Consider the following 15950-nt stretch of genomic DNA (forward strand, 5'->3'; position numbering starts at 1 on the left):
CCAGTGTTGGGGCACCTGGGTGGCTCAGTCGGCTAGGTGTCCGACTTCAGCTCAGGTCATGATCTCATAGTTCGTGAGTTCGAGCCCTCCACTGGGCTCTGTGCTGACAGTGCAGAGCCTGGAGCCTGCTTCAGATTCTGGGTCTCCCTCTCTCTCTCTCTGCCCCTCCCCACCCCTGCTCACACTCTGACTTTCTCTCTCTCTCAAAAATAGACACTAAAAAAAATAAAAAAGAATGACCTGGTGTCATATGAGAAAATATTTTTCAGGGTCAGTTACATATTGTAGAAGCATGACCTAGAAATGATCTCAGGCTGGAAAAGAGTACTTGCTGTAGAAAAAGTATTTTCTAGAAAGATTCAAAATTGTCAGAAAAAAAAAGTGTCAGTAGCATTACTGCTATAGAATTCAAAGAGCCCAGAAAGTGTGTGGAAGAGAGAGCACATGTGTGCACTCACTTCAAATACTCTGATCTATTTCATTTAAAGCTTAAAAATAAATAATGCTCTTAGCCTACAAAATAGAATGGATATTTGGAATCTTTATCTTCTCAGACACATGATTTTGTGGTACCTCATAATCCTGTTTTCGATGCTACTTTGGAAGCCATCTTTTTGCTAATTTTCAAATATACCAAACCCTCTGTTTTATACAGAATTTGTTTGACTTCACCTGTTAGCAAATTGATCATACCCATTACACTTAAATTAACTATGGCGGTGGGTGATGGCGGCTGATTGGCTCAGTCGGTTTAGCGTCCGACTCTTGATTTCGGCTCAGGTCATCATGATCTCAAGTTTCATGAGTTCGAGCCCCACATCGGGCTCTGTGCTGACAGTGAGGGACCTGCTTGGGATTCTCTCTCCCTCTCTCTGTGCCCCTCCCCTGCTTGCTCTCTGTCTCTGTCTCTCTCTCTCTCTCTCTCTCTCTGTCTCTCTCAAAATAAATAAACATTTTTTTAATAAAAAAAAATAAAAGCTAATTAAACAAAAAAGAAATTACAGGGTTTGGAGGCCTTCACACTTTCTTTTAGTTTTTCAGGTAGTGAGCATCATGGCTGTCTTGTGTGCATCTCCTTCCTTCCTGCAACAAGTATTTCTTTGCCAGGTGCCTGCTGTGTGCTGCACACTCTGGAACCATCCTCCACTTCTGAAAGCTAAATATTGAATTCTTGGCTCTTTATAGAAAGACAGTTCTGTAAGAAACAAGGAGAGTTCTGAGGCAAAGGAGCCACGAGTGTTTTGAGGAAAAGCATCAACCCACAGAGAGCTATGTTTATGTAATTTTTTTATACTTCTGCATTACAAAGTAGAAAGGATATTTAAATAGACCACTCAAATCAAAGACTCTAAATGTAACTGTAAATGCATTTAAATTCCACATGTAGGTGGTGGCCACTAATATCTTTCTTTAGGATTAGGCTTTACTTTTAAGTTTACTACTTTAGGAAGGATGTGCACGGTTGCCTTAGGACTAATTGTGGATGCCCTGATGTCACATGCCACTTTTCTCAGAGATCCCAAAAGGACCTGTGTTTTAAAAAGAAGAAGAATAGGAGAAACCAATTTTGACTCTTGAAGAACTGTATTGTGTATAGTTTATGATAGTGTTAACGTTTAAGAGTTTGTGTAGGATGTGATTTTTTTTTACTGGTTGGCAATTTTTGCTTTATAAATTGACTTTTATAGTTTTTGCTTCCTAAATCATTGATTATAAACTAAACTTAATGAACTGGATGCTAATTATACTATTTGCTGGTGAAATATTTAAACCTCGGTCTTCTCTGGTCAATAAACTTCTTTCTTTTCCTTCTCTTTCTTTTTTCTTTTTCTCTTTCCACCTTTTTTCCTCTTTCTTTCTTTCTTTCTTTCTTTCTTTCTTTCTTTCTTTCAGGACCTGGGGATAACGAAAGTGGGCCATATGAAGCGAATTCTCCAGGGAATTAAAGAGCTTGGAAGGAGCACTCCCCAGTCTGAGGTGTAATCACATTGGTGCTATTCCTTGGAAGGGAAGTAATTGCTACTTAATACAAAGCTCTTGGAAGCAGTTGTCTGTTTCTGTAGTCTTCTGCCTAGAAAAGTAAGCACCACTGAGCACCTCTGTGGCTTGATATTTTGCTGTGGGTGAAAATTTTGATTTGAGGTATTAGAAAATATTTTCGTGCCAAAAAAATACATTCCACAAAGCCATTTCCTTATTGTGCAAACTTGACATGTTAAAATATGCTCATATAAGTAAGAAGGTAGGAGGAATCTGAGACAATTGCATTGTCTAAAAGATGGAAATGTTTACTTTCCTTAAACCTGGTCAGATGGAATGTTCTTACTCTGTGACTGCATAACAATATGTGGCTAAAACTCTTAGGTTTCACTATTGGAGGCATTGGCTTCTTCCTTAAAATAGTTGGTTAGGAGATTAAGATGTAAATTAAGCTGTGTTTTGAATGTTAGATGGGTATCGCCTCACTTTGCTAGCATTCAGTGGTCATAGAATATGGTTAAAACCCCTGAAATATTATGAATGAATGCAAATCTTAATGCACGACATTCCTGCCTGAATTGTCTTTCTTTTTCTTGCATGTCACATGTAATATCTTAAAACTTGGCTTCCATGTCAGTTTTAATGTAATTTAATTTATTACTGCCTAAGTACCTTTTTGTTGGTTAAAGGCACTTTTCTGTTCTTTGATGTGGGATTTTGGATAAATATTCTGTATCTGAGAATTTGTGAACACGTGTCTGTGCCATAATCAACAAATGATACACATTTTATGCAAGCCAATTTTATGTCACTCTATTATCAACACTAGGTATGCACAGTAGGAAAATTTTCTGGATATTTTCATAAAAGTATGTGTTCTATTGCCGAACAAAACTTGTTATAGCTTCCCAAACCAAAATTCCCACATTTTGTTCTTATTTTTGGTTTTAATTTAGTGTTTATTCAATACTCTGTTTGTATTTGTAATATAGTGGGCTGTTGACATCCAGTTTTCTGAAGGTCTCAGCTGGGATTTGTATACTGATCGTATGCTGATTGGTCACCCAGACTTATCCACTAGCTAGAGTGACTACTGACACAACTTCCCAACAAGAGATTTACATTTTTTCTTAAGGGCTTTTATCTCATCTCATTCTTATACCATTATTACTATTATCTCACCTAATTCTTATATCAGGCAGGTATTATTTGCTTGTTTCTAAACCACTCTACTTCAGTGTAGCTCATTAGGAGTCAACATTACAATTATCAAATCTTTGAAAGCCAAAGGCATACGTGTTAAAAAGTCACCAAAATATCCTCAGACCATCTTTCTTTAGGCGTTATGTACCAAAAATTAATTGTAATATTTCAAAATCTCCTATATAAGAGAAGTAAACAGGGTATTGACCCAGTGGTAACAATTTTCATGAAGTAGCCTTCTAAGCAGGTGCTCTGTAGATACAAATACACACACATACACAGACACATATATGTGTCTATACACATACACCGTGTTTGTATATTCATGCTTAACACACATAATCTTGAAATGTACTCTCACTGATATTTTCTAGACAATTATTTGCCAAATGCTTAATGAGAAATATTAACGGGAAAGCACTTAAAATGAACTATTGTCAGACATAATTTAATTGTATCAAAGAAGTTTAAACATTTGACACTTTATTCTTATTTATACATTGCATAGTTACTAGTAAAATCACAAAATTAAGACATCTTAAAAATAAATGAGCCTGATGGGTTCCTGACCAAATATGTCTGACTATATATCCTACCTGTCTAAGTTGTGAATAAATAGAAAATTTTCAAAGGAAATTATATCAAGTAGCATGAAAGAGTAAAAAGCCACTCACTTAGTAAGTGTATTGTTACCCTCAGCTATGAAATCAAAGGGCTTCTCTTCCAGTCCCTTGATAATCCGCACCCCCTGTCCCCTGCAAGTTGTCCCGCTCTCTTCCAGGCACTTCCCTGTGAAATTAAAATAGAGATGGCAGAGTCTCGGAATTCTGCTGAGGTCACAGATACCTGTCCAGCTCTACCAAAAAGGGAAATGTATAGGTGCAGAGAGGCATGGGACTCACGAATGAATTTTGGGTTGATTTTCACTCACCCAAAATACCCCTTTGCCAATAGAAGAGACTTAAGCTATTACATGTTCAGAATTTGAGAGTAAGATGTAAATGATTAATATTTTTTTGGCTGATGTTGATCTTTTTATTCTTAGGTAATAACTCTTTATGTTGTAAAACCTCAGTTAATAGACTCTTAACTAGAGTTTTCCTGCAGATGGCTTTTGGATGAGGAAAATCCTTTAAAATGACAATTTCAGTATCTTTTTTTTTTTTTTTTTTTTGTCGTTAAATTAGAGCAATCTTTCCTGTATGCTTTGTCTATGCATGGCTGTGTAGGACCCACATGACTCTGCCCACACCTGTTTGCCAGGATAGTATCCTCAGAGCCTCCTTAGGCCCCTGTCAGCCTCACAGAGGAGCCAGCTTCTTACAGTAGATGGAGCTATAAATAGAAAGTAGAAAGAGCTTCTCTCTGGGAGGTGATAGTGCAGTTGTGGCCTCTGTACCCTGGTCCATTCAGAAGCTGAGGTGAGAAGCTTAAGCCTACTCTTGACTGTCAGCTGTAACTGTACTGTTCCTCCCTGCTATGCTCTCCCACACCTGGATAATTTGGGAGAGGTGAAGGGGAACCACAGCCAGCATCCATTTCCTTCAAGTCTTATTTCTGTGAGGAAGAACTTGCCTTTTTTTTTTTTTTTTTTTTTTTTTTTTTTAAAGATTTTATTTTTAAGTAATCTCCCTACGCAACATGGGCCTTGACTCACAACCCCGAGACTGAGTCACATGCTACAGTGACTGAGCCAGCCAGGCATTCCAAAACTTGCTTTTCAAGAAGGAAAGGGACAGGGTCAGGCCTAAGTAAAATTTCAAAGGACTCAATTCTTCCCTTCAGTGTTATTCCACCTCCCTTTCTGAGTTTCCTTGCCAGCTTTTGGCCTCCCATTTCCCACATGCCCAATGCACTGATGGTTGCTCAGATTCTCACTACTCTTTGTTACCCTTTCTTCATCAACTTCCATACTACAGAATGACTGCTTTCACCTCTCCCCGCTTGAGTGCCTGTTGCGGATCCTCTGAACAAAGTGCTAGGAAGAAAACAATTTAAAGAAAACTAATTTTACAGTTCACATTTTAACAAAGGAAACTTGCTAATCTAAATGAACCGACGGGTTAGATGATTTCGGGACCGTGATATAGATTGCTCTGGCTGAGAAGAGATGACCTGTGAATGTCGAGACCCTTGCTGTCCAGTATTATAGGCACTAGCCACATGTGGCTGTTTAAATTTACATTAATTTAATTAGAAAGTTAATTTCTCCATTGCACCAGCCACGTTTCAAGTGTGCAGTAACTACAATAGACAGGGCAGGTGTTAAACATTTCCATCATTGCAAAAATCGTACTGGCCAACACTGGTCTAGATCATTGCTACTCAAACGTGGTCCCTGGGCCAGCAGCATCCATGCCACCTGGGAGCTTATAGAAATGCAGAATTTCAGGTCCCCTCCAGACCTACTGAATTTCAATCTTCTTTGCAAACAAGATTTGGTGGTGGTTAGCACTGGCCTAGCCACACTTTATCGCTCCCAGATATTAGGGATCCGAATGCTTCAAAAAGCCCTCGAATAGCTCACTCCCCAACACACTACTTCCTAGAAATCCCAGAAAGGAGCTTTAGCTCATTCATCACCTTTGCTAAGTTTTCTTCTGAATGCTTATTCCTAATTCTGGTTCTAGATAAACCCTGCCTACCCAGGAGTTGTATTTGGGTAGCTAAGATAGAAAGGGGATGGGCTGGCAGGCGTAACTGGCCTCTCTCCAGCTCCCTACCTCATGTTGAAGTCACTAACAATCTACATTTGCTCAGTTTCTTGCTAATGTCACATTCTCATTTGTTCACAACTTAAGTCACAGGGAACATTTCAGAAGAATATGTAAGGAGATAAGTAAAGACCAGGTCAGTCTCCTACAGCTCGTACATTTCACTTTCTCTTATCAGCAGATTATCCTGTTGACGTAGTTCATGCTTGAGGATACAAACAGCACACACACATTAAATGAACCAGTAAGCATGAAAAAAAAAAGAGCCAAAATGATTCCAAGTAAAGTGAATGTGTCATTAAAGCTCTCGGGAAGGCGTGTTTTGCTGGACTTTTTTTTTAAGGCTAATTTATCTTGATTTTCAGACAGTTAATAATTCCTTAAAATAGTACCTGAGATATATTTTGATCCTCAAAATACAAATTATTTTATTCTGTAATAAGATCTTTCCCAATGATATATTGTCAATAATCCTTCACTTAATAATTTTTACATATTGATATCGTTTACCAAAACATTACTGGCTACAGATTCTTTAGCTAATTTTAATAAATAAAGAGGGCACCACTTGAGTCTTGATAGAAGTTATTTTTAACAGGCATCAAGAAAGAAAATATTCATGCAAAGCTATGACTTAGAAAATTACAGCAGAAACTTATATATACATCATTTCTAAAGTACATTATCTGTTATTTCTGACTGAACTGACAACACAGTGGACTCTCATGTTCTACAGATGTGAATCCTACAAGGATATAGTTTTTCACTAAAGTTCCTTAAATGTTACATCTCTCAACCTTGACATTTAGGATCTCTCCTGCCCTCTTCCTGCCAAATGAACTCATCCTGCATTTTTCAGATGCAAGTTGGGTAAAACCATGGGTTCAGAGTTTGATAATAATACAAGTGGCAGTTTTAAAACACCAAGCTTTTAAAGTCAGTTGGAAAGAGTGAAAAGTGAAGATTCCTCAAATACTAACTATTGGTCAATGGAATAACCTCTCTGGGCAGTTCCCACAGCACTCGGTAGCCTCACCTCTCCCCCTCTGGCTTCCCCTTGCCCAGGGCCATGGGGCCTGGGACCCGTCTCTGCTATGGCATCTCCCAGGTGACTTTTGTGTAGCAATCTCCGTGTCAGATGGGTAACACAATGCCTTTGCAATCGGATGCCTTCTTAAAGAAACACGCAAAACTTTAAAAAGGCAAAGATTATTGGTTTTTATAATACCCAAAGGATTCTTTACCTTTATTATTGTTCCTCTTTGTTATTGTCTCCAGATTTTGTTTTGAGATATTTCTGTTAGAAGAAAAAACTGTAAATGTTTATCATTACAGAGAACAGAGAGATAAAAGACAGCTGGACTGTACCTATTTGTATACTTCTTTCTGTTATTTTCGGGAAAATAACTTTAACAGTAACTGAGACTTCGTTCAACTCGGTAACAATGTTTAAGATAAAGACCCATATTACTACTGTAGATGGACAGATTGATTCCCCTTATGTAACTAAGATATTCTATTTACATATATTTATATCTTCTCTCTTAATTTCTTATGCACACCCAAGTTTAAGTTAGAAAAATAGAAACCAAGACACTACTTAAAAGCTATAAAAACTCCACCTAAAATATTTCATTTTAGCTACAAGTTATTCATTGTATAGGAATTTATAAATAGCCTGGGTATTTCATAGGAATTGCATTTCAAGAGTAAATTAACCGTACCTAAAAGAACATAGGGATACTTTTAAAATGCATTAAGATAAGTTTCATATTCCATTGATGATGCTATTGAAGTAGGATAATGCAGTTAGATAAACAAGCTAAAAAGAAAAAGAATATATTTTGTGGTCCTTACTGTTTGCACTATTGTTTACCACAGGTTAGCCATATCTATTTGTATATTCTAAGTATTAAGCTGATATGTAGCTAAAGATTTCTTACAGTTCTGGTAACTGGTAACTAGTGCTGTGAAAGGTTTTGGTGTTGTAACATTCCCAGTTTTGTGAGTTATATATTGTATATTGAAGATGATTAATAAATTGGAGTAATATATTTATCTAGAGCTGGGAAGATATGATAATTATTTTCAAATCTTCACGTAAGTTGTATCAAATTTGTTTCTTCCTCTTAAGTGAGATAAAAGTCTCACTTTTGTGTTAAAATGTCTATTTATACAACAGGTTTCTCCTTTTACTGGTTTTATTAATTTTCATATTAAAATTTTTCTTATCTTTTGATACCAAAATAATTATCATGCTGGTTATTCAAACTGCCAAGATGTATTTTAGTTTGCAGGAATTTTGGCAGACAAAATATTTAATAACAAACCAGCTTTGTATATTTTGTGGCTTTGGAGGTGAGAATTCTACCTTTGAATCTCTGTGTGAGGCAGTGCTCATATCAACAAACTGAATAATAAGACAGTATTACTTGTGATCATCAGTAGAAGGTTTTCTCAAGTTGTATAAATCAGTGCATTTATTTATTATGTTGTGAAATTTAATCTTTATACAAAATGCATATTCTAGCTCTTTTCTTTGTTACTGCTGTGGCTTAGGGTATAATAGCTCTGTTAATGATTTACTTACATACTTGAAGTACTCATTTCTGTCAAACAGATGCCCAGTTTTTTTTTCCTTCTTAAAAAAATGGTATTTTTTTGTTTTTACCATCATAGGTAACTGAATAGTTATAGGGACTTTGTTAAAAAATAATTTGCATACTTAAAATACATATAGAAAAAAGGAATAAAGCCAAAATAAAATCACCAATATTAAGAATTTAATGTAACCAAGGGATTCACTGTGCTAGATTTTGCCAATATATATTTTATCTTCAAGTCAGAACTTCTGTGATAAACTTTCCATTTTTCTTTTAAAAGAGAGAGAGCTCTGTGATTGTATGCCAATATAACACTAAACTGAACATTGAAATTCTCAAACCCCAAAAATACCGCAAACTTCAAGGGGCCAGCTTTAGATTCCAGGGTGAATATTTTTAAACACGTGTTTGCATTTGACTCTTGTCTACTTTACAAATAGTAACCGTGATGATTAATGCTTTATTTGTTTCTGTCAATTAAGTCAGTGAGGCTTGAATTGAGTTTTGAGTTATTTTTGTTTTAAAAAAGTATTCTCTGTTCAACTCTTTAAAAAGCTAGAAATTGAAAACATAAGGGCATAACCTACCAACCAGAATAAAATCACATGTTCTGACTTAAGGTGAGGCAATGTTGCATACCAAAGAAAACAATTTAACTAGCCCTAAATTCAACCATTTTATTGTTTTACAGTGTGAGCAATAGGTGAATTGTGAACTATTTAAGAACAATAGTAGGAGATTAAGAATTTACTATAATTTTAAAGATACGGAGTTTTGTATTAATTTTACTGTTGTATAAGCAATGATTAAAGGCAGAAAAAAACATATGAGAAACATTACATGGAAATATGGAAACATTATAAAGAAAATGGAGCTTGAGCTGGATATTTGCCAAAGATTTGGAAATGAATAGTTTGAACATAGATATCTTTCACCTTGTATGGTAGAAACACAGAACATGTGTTCCATGTCTAGTAGGCACAATACCACAAAACCCAAAATAGTTACACCCATGATGTCTGAGACTGTATCTGTATGTTACCAAAATAGCCAATGAATTCAGGGAGCTCATCCCACTGTTGCAATTTAGAAGTCATTTAGGCAGGTAGTTTGGATGACCTCATCATTTGTGTTTATTACAAAGCAAATGTCTGTGCTTTGTCAACTTTGTGATTGACAGAAGGAGAATGAGTCAGAAGGACTTAGCTAGTTCCCACAGAATATTTGTAAATGTGGATCAGACCATACCACACAAGTTGAAGAGATTTTCATGAACTTGCTAAGCCTTGAGATTTGTTAGCAGTGATAGATTTTCCTTTTACTTGAAACAACAAAAGATTATTAGAATTTACAATATTATAAATAGCTGAATTATATGATTCTGCAGATGGATATATGGTTTAGATTTAGGTGGTTCTGTAACTGACTCTGGCACTGGCTCACTATGCCTTTTCTACAAACTATGTATGTTTTGGTGTTGCAGTTTTCCCAATGAGACATAGCACTCAAAATGATCAATTATAAGTACTTGGTAATTCTTCTTTTACCGAAGAAATTATGTAAGTGTGAATCATACTTAAATTTACCAATTGTTTTTTCTTTAAGTGTATTTGTTTTGAGAGCACAGAGACAGTGAGTGGGGGAGGGGCAGACATCTGAAACAGGCTCCACTCTGACAGCAGAGAGCCTGATGAGGGGCTTCAACTCCCAAGCTGCGAGATCAGGACCCGAGCTGGTCAGACACTCAACCGACTGAGCCCTTCAGGCGCCCCTTAAATTTACCAGTTCTTTCCCACTGTCATTTGATATACAAAGAAAGACTTCCAAAACTATAGCATGAAGATTACAAGTCCAGATTAATATCCCTGATGTTGCGTTTGAAATGAAAGTGAAGTTACATTAATCCTCTCTGTAGCAGAGTAGGGGATGGGTATTTTCACCTGTTTACTTACTACAGGTTCATATTATTCATTTAAAGGCAGGCTAAACTCTCATTTCTAAAATCTTCAGAAATTCAGATTCATTTTGTTTTTTCTACATTCACCACAAACAACCATTGTATAGTAGCAGATTGGTTGATTTTTTTTTTTTAATTAAGACCTTCATGTCTTTTCTTAGATTAACACCCAAAAGAGAAAAATGTCACTTTAAATCAGTGGTTACAAAAATGAAATACGGGACTTACTTGTTTCGTGCTGTGACATCGCTTGCTCTCTGTACTAAATGAATTCTGAATGGTTTTCTTGCTGTTTGATCTGAAGCATGGATCGTTAGCTACATTTCCTGGCTGTGGAATGGTACTCCCTCATGAAAAGTACCTGCAAAACTTCCTGTAAAGAAACTAAACTGGAGATTATTTTAATTATTGCCATAATGGAAATCTGAGTACAATTTAGGGGAAAAAATTCGAATAACCATGTTAAAATCATTAAATATCGATGAAGGTAAGTGAATATTGCCTTCTATTTTTACCTAACATTTGAATTCAGTCATTAACTGATAACTTAAAAATTTTGTCCTGAATATAGCATAATATGATAACTTGAAGGTCCTGTTACATCCCCTTCCCCTAAAAATGTTGAAATTATAAGAGGCTGTAAACTGGATGATATAGAGAAAAGACCAAAGCAGAACTCATTTGCATGGGATTTGGATCTGTCTTAATGACACAGCCTAGTTTTCATGAAGACGGGTCTCTAAACAATTCCAGAATGATTTGGTAGAGTGACGGGAAGAAATTATTTTTCTGGGTATTTGTGTCTCACAATGACCTGATATACAGACGGCCCTAGTATAATTAACATTAATTATAACTTCTGTTGGAACCTACCCTGTTTACAAATCTGTTGTGCAGCGATTTTTTAATATACATAATGATGAATGAATTGAGAACTTGGACAGTTCTTTTGTTTCCTCTCCTTCTTTGACTTGAAAAGCTTTCAAAAAGCTTTTGAGAGATGACATAATTTTCATAGCAACATGATGTGACTGCCTGCTTCTGCCAAGAAACTCCTGAACTAAAATATGGAACAAAACAAGTGCTTAACCCCAATCTTGGTTTTGGATTGTGTGAGCAAAAGCATTTCATATATCAAAGTTTTCTCAGTATTTATGCAGTTGCATATTTCATTTTTTGTCCATCTCAAAAGTTGCATTGGCGTTTTATGTTCCATTTCTAATTATATGCAGTAAAGTGATAATTCCATTGCCTTAGTTCAGCCCTCTGCCAATACAGACCTTCGTGATTTTTCTCTCCTACGGCTTTTGCCGTAGTTTTTCAGCAACTGGTTTTCCTACATACGTTGTTTCCTACCTCTAGTTCATCTTCCACATGGTTGAACGGAGTGGGAGTGGTCTTTCTGAAATGCATTTTCTTTGTCATTCCTTTGCTACAATTTCTTAGGTAGGTTCTTTTTTTTTTTTTTTTTTTTTTTTTGAGCATAGCAACCTAACCCCTTACTGTGATAGATAAGGGTCTCTATGGCTTTGCCTCTTCCCATCTTCAGCTGCCATTTCCTCTAGAGGCCTTTTGTAATTCATTGCCTTAGCATAATCACTTGCTAGAGATCAACTCATTCAAAACTCGGTTCAGATTTAACTTTCCGTGGAGCTCTACCTGACTTCCCAACCAAAGTTAAGTATTTCATTCATGTTGCATAACATCTTGAAACTTCCTCTGTTAAAATAACATCACATTTCAGTAATTTCATATGTGTGTGTGCGTGTGTGTGTGTGTGTGTGTGTATGCCTGCCTTTCCTCCCCCTACCAAATTTCTCCATTTTTGTAGTCTCAGTGTGAAGCTACCATATAATAAGACTTCAGTAAATGTTTTTGAAAGAATGAAGGTCCTATGGAACCCAAACTTCTCTATAATTTTATACTTTCACAAATGCAAGCTTAGACTTCCCTGAGCCACACAGGGATATGTGTATTCATGAGCAGGTGAGCATGTGTGCACTCTGGGCACACGTGCCAACAGGAGATAAACATCAAGGAAGAGAGATTGTTTCGAAAAGGATAATCATTTGTTAGTTTTTCGTCAGAAGTGTTTACCAAATCTGACCAAACCTGAATTCTTGTTTCTAAAAACGAGGCTTACAAAATTTTCAAATCGCTGTCAAATACTTGTTTGTAATTCATGCATATGCCCTAAAGACCACCTTGCTGTTTCGCAGACACATTTAGTGTCTACAGTCTATATAAACACATGCATTGATCACCTAGACAAAATAAGGAAGGATATTTGGGAAAGAATCAGAACTAATAATGAAGGTGAAAGTTTCTCAAAAGTAATAGCCAACCAGAGATCTAGGCTGAATTGGTGTGATTTCAGGTCATTTATAGCTAAGGATTATTTCATTTTTTATGATGCAAATGTAAGATGGCTTGTTTGTGCCTGTTGTCCCCCCTTCTAGAACATAAAGACTAAAATCTATTACCTAAGCATTTGTTTTGTTTTCTGATTCTATAAAAGACTTCAGCCATGTCCCCAAATTGTGATAGAGGTCAACACAAAAATTCTTTACAGTTAATAATTCCTAAGGTTAAACAGTAATCAAAAATGCATGTAATTAAATTAAATGCCCTCTTCCTTTGCTCATGTAAGAGACATTTTTCCACCTGCTCTGTACGGGGCACTTGATTAGATGCTGGTTATACAATAAAATAATCTGTCTTCAGAATGATTTTCTACAGTCTGAGAAATTGGGGGGACACTGTTTAAACCAAATGTTCCTCAGGTTATTTTAGCATAATCTCATTCCACCCAAAAAAACAAACTTTGCGTCATGAAGAATTAATCCCATTTTTATGTCCAGTTTTTGCACTTTGAGGTCAGCCATAAATAATTTTTCACCATCACTCGTCAAGTATATGTTTCATCAATCCCGTAGAACCCCATCTCTATAGGTGCTATGTGTGGTCCAAGTGGCTAATAGATTTCTAGAACATGAATTCAATTTCAAGTCCATTTTAGAAAGGCATCTATCCCTATTAATGCCATACACCAAAATATATGAGGTATGGCTGTAAACTCCCAGCAGAAGGAAAAGAATTATAAAGTAATGCTTTCTAGTATAGTTCAAAGACTCCGTTTGAAGTTAATGGGTTGATATTTCCACCTCAATTATTTTTAATTTTTAATGGGGAGTAGAGAGTAATAATATTTAACAGGTAGCGTACTTATCTGAGCATATAGTAAATATACTACAAGTATTTGTATGCCACAATGCACTGATATTGACGAAAGAAAGCAAAAATATTTGAGTTATAAAAAATTAACTTCTCTGCATATTTATTGATGGTTAGGCAATAGGGTTCCTCTATGAGAAGGAAAAAAAAATATTGTCAGTAAGTATGGAAAAAACCTTAAGTGTGTGTATTTTTACCTTTTGATAGGCATATTTTGAAGTCATTCTTTCCCATCAATATAAATAAAGTATCAACCATTTCTTTGTTCTCTAGGAAAAGAAATTTTTAGTTTGATACAATTTTACTCTTTGTTCAATACTGTAAAAGGTCCACAAAAGGAGGAGACTTGGCTGGACACTTAATTTACCTTCCCATAAAGATAATCATAATTATTTGCCTCCTGTTTATTATCATGTTGAAAACCTGACAGTGTAGCTCCTTTTGTCCCTCACATTGCAAAAGATAGTTTTACTCTAGCCTTTGCCGTATTATTTATAGTTAAGAATTTACTACATTTTGGTAGTCTGTTTCAAAACTTTTACTTGTATCTGAAAGATGCAGATCATGTCTATTTATTATTACACAATGGGCTCTGTTTGCTGCAGAAAAGAGTGAAACTTTTAACTGCTTAGCACATTCGCCAGTGAAATATACCTGACAGAGCAGAGGTTATAACTTTGGCTCTAATTACTTTTAATAATGGTAAGGAAATGTGTTTTGTTTGTTTACATGCTGTTTACAATGGCATAATTTTTTAAATATATACAATTGAGATATTTATTGCATACTATTTTAAAGATGTTTTATGTGTTTTCACCTTTGGAATATATTGTTACAGTTACTTATACAGATAATTTGGGTGGCTTTGTTAATGTAGCTAGTAATTTTTATGACTACTAAGTGACCAGTTTTCCATGCCTTTTATTGTGGGATGCATGATTATGTATTTATTGTACGGAAGTCACTGATGTGTGTATTTTTGTACTTTGCTGGGAGTAATGGTTGATCTCGATGTATATGATGATGAGAGATGCCTTTCCCAAAGGGCACTGCCTTGAGATCGTCCTTCTCAAAATAAAAAGAATGCATTTGGAGAATGTGTGAAGCCTACTTTCTTTCTGGGAGAAAGTCTTATTTTTTTAATTAAACTTTTTATTGTGAGATCATTGTAGATTCACATACAGTTGTACAAAATAGTACAGAGAGAGATCATGTGTACCTTTCACCCATTTCCCCCTTATGATAACATCCGGCACAACTATAGTACAATATCACAACCAGGTTGTTGACACTGACAGAGTCCAGATGCTGGACAGTTCTTTCACCCCAAGGCCATACAAGGATCCCCTAAGCTGCCCTTTATAGCCACACCTACTTCCCTCCTGCCTCCATCCTCTCTATCTCCACTTCTATAATTTTGTCATTTCATTTTATATTAATGGAATCATACAGTATACAACTTATTCCCACCCACCCCCACCCCCCAGCCCAATTCCGTGGAGATTTCATCCAAACCGTTGCATGTAACAATAGTTCAGTTCTTTTATTTTTTGGTAAGATCCATCTGGTGGGGGAATTCTTTTTTTGTTTTTTTAACGTTACTTATTTTTGAGACAGAGGAAGAGCACGAGCAGGGGAAGGGCAGAGAGGGAGAGAGGGAGAGAGGGAGACCCAGAATCCGAAGCAGGCTCCAGGCTCTGAGCTGTCAGCACAGAGCCCAACGTTGGGCTTGAACCCACAAATCATGAGATCACGACTTGGGCTAAAGTTGGACACTTAACCAGCTGAGCCACCCACATGCCCCAGGAGGGGGAATTCTTAATGGTAAAATATAGTTTAGTTTATCCTTATAGCAATGAGTCCTTAAAGTTCACCAACAAGCACTTGTTACCTAATGCATGGCAGGTGTTGTCTCCAGTGGTAATGAGCTGTGAGTAATGCTTTGAGATTACCGTCGAGTGATGAAGACAGTTTATTGTAACAGAGTGGCATGCGATGAAAAAAATACGCCACCACATATGTGGGGAGCACAGAGGAAGAGAATGCGTAGAGGGTGTTTCAAGGTTGGAGATTGGGAGTAGATACAAGAGGATAGGAGGTTGGATGTAAGAATTGTCTTCAAATCTTTGAAGGACTATCAAAGAGGATTGGTTTTGCATTCGTTCTAAATGTGAGAAGCAAGTGAAATTGACAAGAAAAACTGCCATGTCTAAAGATGCACTGGGCTGTGTCACAGAATGTGTTCCCTTTTGAGAAAAG

The 15950-nt window shown here is 36.3% G+C and overlaps 1 protein-coding gene across 6 annotated transcripts in view; it reads left to right on the forward strand.

Annotated features, from left to right (window-relative positions):
* The window catches only part of DGKH (diacylglycerol kinase eta), a 182021-nt gene extending 167233 nt beyond the window's left edge, over positions 1-14788 (forward strand). For all 6 annotated transcript variants that reach the window (XM_060637086.3, XM_060637084.3, XM_060637087.3 and 3 more), the window contains one exon: positions 1894-14788. In XM_060637086.3, the coding sequence (XP_060493069.1) occupies positions 1894-1983 (90 nt within the window). In that variant the 3' untranslated portion in view covers positions 1984-14788. The remainder of the gene's footprint in view (positions 1-1893) is intronic.
* The last annotated feature ends 1162 nt before the right edge of the window (positions 14789-15950 follow it).

The sequence above is a fragment of the Panthera onca genome, chromosome A1 (genome assembly GCF_046562875.1).
Source record: "Panthera onca isolate mPanOnc1 chromosome A1, mPanOnc1 haplotype 2, whole genome shotgun sequence".
NCBI classification, from domain to species: Eukaryota; Metazoa; Chordata; class Mammalia; order Carnivora; family Felidae; genus Panthera; species Panthera onca.